The sequence below is a fragment of the Gavialis gangeticus genome, unplaced genomic scaffold, assembly GCF_001723915.1.
Source record: "Gavialis gangeticus isolate Ggan-Ray unplaced genomic scaffold, GavGan_comp1, whole genome shotgun sequence".
NCBI lineage: Eukaryota > Metazoa > Chordata > Crocodylia > Gavialidae > Gavialis > Gavialis gangeticus.
In genome coordinates, this window is record NW_017728992.1 from 201,596,208 (window position 1) to 201,604,506 (window position 8,299).

At 40.0% G+C, this 8,299-nt stretch overlaps 1 protein-coding gene across 4 annotated transcripts in view; it reads right to left on the minus strand.

Annotated features, from left to right (window-relative positions):
* AGO2 (argonaute 2, RISC catalytic component) overlaps positions 1–8,299 on the minus strand; it is a 95,851-nt gene that overhangs the window by 28,126 nt on the left and 59,426 nt on the right. For all 4 annotated transcript variants that reach the window (XM_019528210.1, XM_019528208.1, XM_019528207.1 and 1 more), the window contains 6 exons: positions 7,908–7,995; positions 5,718–5,865; positions 5,428–5,547; positions 4,915–5,037; positions 2,281–2,414; positions 1,034–1,218 (listed from right to left, as the gene is read on the minus strand). In XM_019528210.1, coding sequence (XP_019383755.1) covers positions 1,034–1,218; positions 2,281–2,414; positions 4,915–5,037; positions 5,428–5,547; positions 5,718–5,865; positions 7,908–7,995 — 798 coding nt within the window. The remainder of the gene's footprint in view (positions 1–1,033; positions 1,219–2,280; positions 2,415–4,914; positions 5,038–5,427; positions 5,548–5,717; positions 5,866–7,907; positions 7,996–8,299) is intronic.

Sequence of the window (8,299 nt, forward strand, 5' to 3'; positions counted from 1 at the left end):
CCATTACAGCTGCCTTTATTTAGAAATAGGGAAAGTAAGGAGTTCAATTTTTGCAACATCAAATAAAGCAACTGAGACACTGGACAGGATGAAGGGGGACAGGCCATATTACTGTATTTTGTTAAATGTGCCCTCAGCATGAAGACTGCAACTGAAACTGTAGAAAAATATGGACAGAGTTGCCCTATGACAAGGTATAAATTGAGAAAAGGAGATGGTTGAGATAGGAGGAAAGAAGGACAGAAAGAAGGAAAAATACATCTACCAGACGTGATGGAAAGTTCACGTTGGTACGAAGAGGAAGATCAGGTATGTCCTGCTCACCTGAAGCAGAATACACATGCACTCTGCAAACAGTACTGTTCTCAGTTTACTTCCAAGTGCAAATCAAGTTGCTGGTTTTGATCTATGAAATCCACATATGCTTTCTGTCCTGGCTATTTAGACTTTTTTTAAACTTTAATGTGCTGCAGTGAATAACTGGGGGCGGTGGGGGGTGGAGAGGGGAGAAGCAGTCAGATTTGGAATCTACTTGTCAAGTCTAATAAGCCTGACCTTGGCAGAAAGTGACCTCTTTGATCAGATCTTGCAGGAGGCTCGAGGCTTGAACAGGTGGAATTTTTGGAGAGCTGCAGACAGTTGAGTATCTGTCCATTTTTATTATTTGCATAGGCTTTTGGATGACTGCAGGTACAGCCAGAGATTCTGATGATGTTAATCAATTGTAAGCAAAGAAGAAAATAAAGCTTTGCTTTTAGAGGTGGTCTTCAGTTTTCTGACTTATAGAATGTGCTTCAGTGATAGCCAGCATATTAATAGAGAAAATAGGAATAAAATAAAGAAATGGCTAAAACGTTCAGGCTAAAGAGACAAAACTTAAATCCCATAAATCTTTATGATGTTTCATCCAAGTGCTTTCAAAATTTTTGGCATCCTAGTCTTTCATAAAACATGCAATTTGTCTCACACACACACTCACTTTGTGTGCTTAGCCTCCTCCCTCACCCCCACCTCCAAATCAACTTGCACTTACCATAAACTGGAGTTTTCCCTGGTAAAATGACTACAACAAGCTGTAACCCAGCATAGGTGTTCTTCAGATGTCTGAACATGGGTTCCACGCTATCTGCTCCCTGGGCATATTTGCAAAAACATGGCTGCCCCTGGATTGGCATTCCTGCATCTCTTGATATCTTCCTCAGTTGTTCTGTAAAAGACCTAAAATGCAGACACGTTAAGTTAGTACAAAGGAACAGAGAATGCAGTTCTGTTCTCAGCTATGTTGGTACAGGCCTATTGTTGTTAATGATGTTAACTTGTACAAAACAGCAAAATTTGGCTGAGCAGAATGGCATCTTTTTTAGATTAAGCAAGCATTCTCATTTAGCCATGAAATGATTTACTTTTAATTATTTTCTTCCCTGTTGCATTGTGAATGACATACAAAAACAGAACGGGGAAACTGACTATGCAAAGTACTCTCGGGTACACAAAAAAACCCAACCAATTGGGGGGAAAAATTCCCTTCATCTTTCAGATTTGAACAGTGTTTTAACTGTAGCTGGTAGAAAGTGAGGCATAACTTTGAATTTTTAAGCTAACCAAGTATTTTTAAATAGGTCCAATGCAGATACAGACTCTTCTAATCGAGTGCGTAGATGCACACATTTGAAGCTTCAATAATGAAAAATGCTCAGTTAAGTACTTCCTTCTCTGTCTTACTTCAACTGTCTTCTTTACTGTGCTAGTTTCTACTGCACAGTAATCAAGACAGACACTGCCATACCCAGTGATGGATAAACTGCTTTTGATGTTGAGGATTTTATGATACCAGCAGAGGGGGAGAAAAACAACCCATCACCACCAAAGCCATACTAGATTCTGCACCATTTTAAATATAACGTTCAATGTTTGTGAGCAAGAAAAGAAAAAAAAAAAAAAATCCTGTAGCTTGCAGAACCTGAAGGGGGGGGGGGGAAAAAAAAAAAAAAATCCTGTAGCTTGCAGAACCTGAAGGGGGGGGGGGGAAAAAAAAAAAAAAATCCTGTAGCTTGCAGAACCTGAAGGGGGGGGGGGGAAAAAAAAAAAAAAATCAAATCCTGTAGCTTGCAGTACCTGAAGGGGGGGGGGAGAGAGAATATAACAAAGAAAAAGTTTTTCAATAAAGAATTACAAAAAAAATGTTATAAAAAGTATAAAAACAACACAACATTTCTACATGACCCATGTGTTTTGAAACCAGTAAGTTAAATAAAATCTATGAAAAAGAAACACACTTACTTAAGATGAACTTCAGTGCATTGGCGTTGGGGAGCAAAGCAGGCAATTGCCCAAACCTTGATTTCAATTCCAGTGTGAAACTGTTTATTCCTCATATCCCAGACTCCTTGAACTGGGGTAGCAATTGCTTTATTCTAAAAAAAAAAAGTAAAGAAATGGGAGATAGTTCATGTTAACAACAAAAAATAATAATCCTTCTGCCCCTTTTTCATTCCAAAAACAAGGCTATCCTTAGTCTGAAATCTCTCAGAAATTTAGGCAGAAGGCAAGGCATGGTGCCATTTTAAAGACTAACCGATTCAAAAAGGCAGAAGCTGTCTTAGACAACAGACTACTTCATCGTGTAGCATCTGACAAAGAAGGCTGTCACTTAGAAAAGCTTTTCTGAACCAGTCAGTCTTTAAAAGGTGCCACCATACCATGCTCCCTGCCTCTCTTTGGACAAATACAGCTAGTAACCTCTCTCAGAAATGGTGATGTATACATTTTATTTCAGTCTTACAAATATCATTATCCATCCTATCACTATAGCAACATACCTCCAGTATGCAAGTCTGGCCAGTTAGGAAACTAAAGCTTTAGAGACAATTCAATTAAATATTTAAATTGCAATTTTTTTGTTCATATGTAAATCCATTCATGTGTAGCATATACAAAACAATTAGAGTAAGTGAGGGCAGCAGGTGAGAAGAGCAATAACCTTTGGTAAAGAAGTTTGAATTCCTATACTTCCCAAGAGCTTAGTGAACTTCCTAAGAATTTATTTATCCTTACAACTGCCAAAACAGACAAAAATATTATCTAGATTTTACACACTGGTAAACAGAGGCACGTAGAGGTTCAATGATTTGTGCAAGGTCACAGAAAAAAAAATATCTATGAAAGGTGAGAACAGATCCTGGTTTCTGAATTACAGACCTGCATAACATTCTCTGTCATTCCCTGGCTCAAGACATCTCTGTGAATCACCTACAAGCAGGAGTATGAAACTCATCCAGTCCTGCAGGGCAGATCAGTAGTACACGGCCAGTCCATGGGTTGGATTGCATATATACACCATCCCCCTTCCCATATGTTGAATCAAGTGTCCACAGAGCTCACTCCAGGACCTAGATTCCCTGTGGTATCCACTCCAGGACCCATGCTGCACGTGATGGCCACCCTAAGGTGCATATACAGCACAGATGCTGGACTGGCTGGGGCATGCACAGAGAGAAGTCCTATGCCCTGTGTGCAGGGGCAGTCCCGCATGCATCGTGTGCAACCTGTGAGTCTACTCCAAGACCTGAAGCAGCACCAGGGACTGGATGACCGGCCCGTGTGGGCTGGATCCAGCCACTGGGCCATGCCTTTGATACTCCTGACCTAGAGGATCACTAGTTATACAAGCAAGAGAAGAAGAAAAATATTAAACTCAATCTGAAAGTGGAAATGCCCTCATAGGTATTTAGTGTTCTGGAGGTGTGATGGGTCTAGTGCTTGTCTGTGCATCTGCCGTAGTATTTAGGGAAGAGGATGACAGTTTGAGGATACTCTCACCCTTGGAGTTAACTCTGTATTTCCAGATGCAGATTGGTGGTACAGGCTTTTTCTTAATCCTGCACTGAAAATCTATGAAGTTGTGAAAAATGACACAGTAGAGGACTCTTGGAGAAATCTAGTGTCATGTAAACTGTGTCTGCAAATATTCTCATATGAAAAGGTCATTCTATAAATTAATTTTCTGAAGACTGGAAATAAGGTGATACCACAGGGGGACCAATCAATTTGGATCAGGATCTGCCTCACCCACCTCAATGGGCCTCTAAGTTTGAATATGCAGAATCATAAGCCTGTGGCAGAAATACTACAGATTAAGGGAGACAAAACATATTGCCTTTTCAGACTTTTCTACGCTACATACACTATAAAACTTTTATATACTCACTAATTTTGTGAGAGTAGCACAAAGGGACTATGCATTCTTAACAGGTATCTTTTTGGTGCTACCAGAAAAAAAACAATTTTCAGGGCTGATATCCATTCATAATCACTCAAAAGGATCGCCGGGTGGCTGACAGCACTGGAAGTCAGAACCCAGGGATCGTACAATGGGTACCAAAAATCAGAGGAAACAAAAAACCAAAGCCATTCTTAAAAAATGTCTGCCTCAGTTTCTGTATCTACAAAATGGGAAGAATCAGTAACACTTCCAGGCTAGTGGGTGGGAGGAGGAAAGGGAGAAGCAGAGGAGAAATGGGTGCTGATTCGGGGGGGAATGGAGAGCGGGAACACCAAAATAGCAAGTCCCAATGGAGCTCCCACTACAATGGCAGCAGCCTGATGAGGGAGCCTGTGTTGCTGTGGCAGAAACCCACACCACTACTACAGCCCCTACTCAAGGAAGTAAGGACTTGACACCCTTCCTCTCTCCCCCAACTGCCCACAATACCAAAATATGAAATTATCCCTGCAGGGATTAAATTTACTCATCTAGCATGGATTACAACTAGATCATGTATATGAAGCGCTTTGAAGGTAATAAATGTTCAGTACCAAGTCCTATGGAACTACTGTATCCATTCATGTCATTATATCCGACATTAAACATCAGTATAATTACTTTAAGAGATCATCACGTATCTGTTTACATACTCTGCCTCCATAAAGGATTGAAGGAGGTTGCAGGACTCTACCAGTCACATCAGTCATTTCATCTTTGACCATTATTCCAAATTCACGAACGTAAGGATCAGTATTAAAACTTGCACTTCGCATCTAAAATAAACAAAAATAAACAAACATATAAATAAATATTCCAACAGGCAAAACAAAGGGCTTCTCATGCGATCTGATTTTTTCCAAAGCATCATCTTATTGCTGGTACCGAACCTGAGCTACTGAGAGCTAAATTTGAGGGATGACAAGTATTTACAGCGCCCATTAGCTCCCCATGGAGATGTGGATTTTTACTACCCATGAAAATTTGGCCCTGGATTTCCAGAACAGGTCCCCTGCAGAAAGAAGCCCACTTTGCAGATAGTATGAATACTTTCAAGCAACTTGTAATGAAGCAAATGTTGTTTTATCAATGGTATAACAACTTAGTAACTACAAGAGAAAAATTGTGTTCTACACTTTGCATTTCTGTTCTCACCACACACTTACCAATTTGCTTATCTCTTCTTGGCGGTCAGGTGCTGATCTTGCTGTTGCACGTATCATAGTGGAAGTCTGATTGTCTGTCAGTTTCTTTATACATCTCTGTCCTGCCACTATGTTGCACACCTATGATAACCCCACACAAAGTCATTTTAAAACATACAAAAGGCATGTTACTTTTTTCCTCTGTTTATACATGCAATGACAAATAGTGTGACGACTGCAAACACAAAACCTAAAACATTTTAATTCATTTCTCTTTCAAAAACATAGTATTTATATGACAGTTTTCTTGCCTCAAGAGGAAGGTATGTGTGTTTCTGCTCCTGTCCAACTTGTAAACATGGAAGATGAGGATAGCGCAGAACCAGCTTGTGCCTATCCTTAAAATACTGAGCCACAGTGCATTCAACTGTTTGTCCATTCTCCTGCTGAAGTGGGAATCTGTAGGAAACCAAACGTGAAAACAAGCCATTATTTTGTACACAACATTTTTCCATAATGAAATCAGGCACAATGCAACGTGGCCCATAGGAAAAGGTTACGTAAAACAAAACCCGATGATAGCAAAGCATATGGGTTTTGGAGGGAGGGGAGATGGGCAGAGAATGAAAATGAAACTTGTTTGGCCTCCAGGTGCAAGAAGAACCTCCTCCCCCACCTCAATATCCACTTTTCAGTGGAGAGATTGGCAGGAAATGGAACACCTGCAATGAAATTCTCTAATTTTGTACTTCCTATTAAAATAGAACAACTTGGAAAGTTCTATTCCAGACACTAGCATACCTCTTTTAAAGGAGACCCAAAATAGACTGCGTATTCCAGTGGTGCTCAACCTTTTTGCCTGGCAGGCCAGGTGAGCAGTGCCCAGTCTGTCCACAGGCTGGACCCAGCAGGTGGTCCCAATCTGGTACCTGGGAAAGAGGGTGGTGGGGCCCTATCCGGCTGCCTGGAGGGAGTAGCCCAGCCATAATCTAGCCATGAGATGGAGGAGGACTTGGTTTGGCTCTAACCCAGCCCTACAGGAGGGGCAAGAGGGGTTGGCTTGGCCTTGATCCAGCCCTGTGAGGGGAAGAAGGCATGGCTTGCCCCTGTCTGGCTGTGCAAGGGGAGGGAGAGTGTACCCTAGCTCTGATCTGCTACCCTAGCCTTGGGAATTTGGCAGTACTGATTGCCACTGTTCCCCTGCCACAACGTGCATCTTTTGCTGTGTGCCCATGTCACGCAAAACAATAGATCTACTATAAAAGCTAATACTGGAGGAGTTAACAGCAAGTCAGTCAAATTAAAAAGCTCTTCATAAAGCTACATATTGTTAAATACATTAGAAGATGCTGGTTCTGCAAGTTTCACACATTTGTGAAATGTTGTTAAGAAACTTCTCTGCCAAGAAATGGAATTATATCCCATGAAAGCAAATAGAGTCCTTCACAAATCAAATAATTTAGGTATTTTTTTGTTAACAAATAAGTGTGCCGTATGCGATTTAGTTCTCCAAGACCCTTGACAAGGTTTAAGGTGTGTTGCTTTAAAATGACAAATTAACTTACCATTTATCACATTTTATTATTATTTTTTTTAGAAGACAATAGTCAGTATCAACAGTTGATTGATCCATTCATTGACTGACTTGCCTTCTCTATTTAGGACTAGTTACACAGTGCATCATCAAATAAGAAAAAACAAGTCCATACAGTTAACTACCAGTAGGTGTTAACCTTACCCAACAGGTTTTTTTTTCCTTTTTACAATAAAAAAAAATACTACTTCAGCCCTGCCCTTTGAATTTCTTCATACCAAAGGATTGCAAAAGTCAGGATCTTCAGAAGTTAACTTGCACGTCTCTTAGCTAGCATTCTAGAGTACTAAAAATAATACAGCAGTGCAGCAGGTTGATGAAACAACTATCATGAGGATAACCAAAATCTAAGAGAAGTGCTTGGCAAATCCTTGACTGTCAAGACACAATGGAACATAGCTCCTACTTATTCTATGTCAATCAGCTTGAGTTCTAACTAAGTAAATGAAAGTGAGAAGAAAATCAGGCATATGTGGAAGGGGTAAGTGTCTGACACAGAATGCCTATCCCAATTCACTACCACTTTCCTACTAGCCAGTCACTGAAAGGACTGTCATCAATGGACTCTCTCCTCCTCCCCAGTGGTGAAATTCACTAGGAAATAAAATATATTAGCTGTAAACTAGTGATGCGACTTAGAATGAAGGCAGTAACAATGGTACCTTGAATTCATCAACAAAAAGACAGAAAAATCGGAAATTAGTTTCTTGCCTTTTTTCAGCAGTGTATGTTGAAGTGATGTTCTAAGTGAAAGCATGGTTTTACTGTGAAATCTTACTATGCTATTATACATTTGTCAGATAGGCTGGATGATTTGCAGAAGCAGTATTTAATCTAGGCTTCCAGAAATGTAAAGACATTCATTTTACATTTAAAAAAAAAAGACTAGAAAAACAAAGTATTTTACGTTTGGTGACTTGCTGGTCGTCTGGTGACATTGCATACTCTGTATTTTCTCTTCATTTGTCCACAGTGTGTTATCTCCACCTTTAGACCTAACAATTTGAAAACAAGAATTATTACCCTACTTCTTCAAAAACCATTTTCAGTCCCTTAGACCCAAAATTGGGGACTTTTGTACCAGTTAAATGCTTGTTATAATTTATGATTAACTAAGATTCTTAATTTATGGATTATCTCATTTAGGGATGCACTGATAAAGATTTTTTTTAGCCAGTACCAATAGCCCATTATTAACCAGCCTCATTGGACGATACCAATCTGATAGCCAATATGCATCCTGGCAGTGTGTGGAGCAGCATCTCATAGTTTCATAGTTTCTAGGGTTGGAAGGGACCT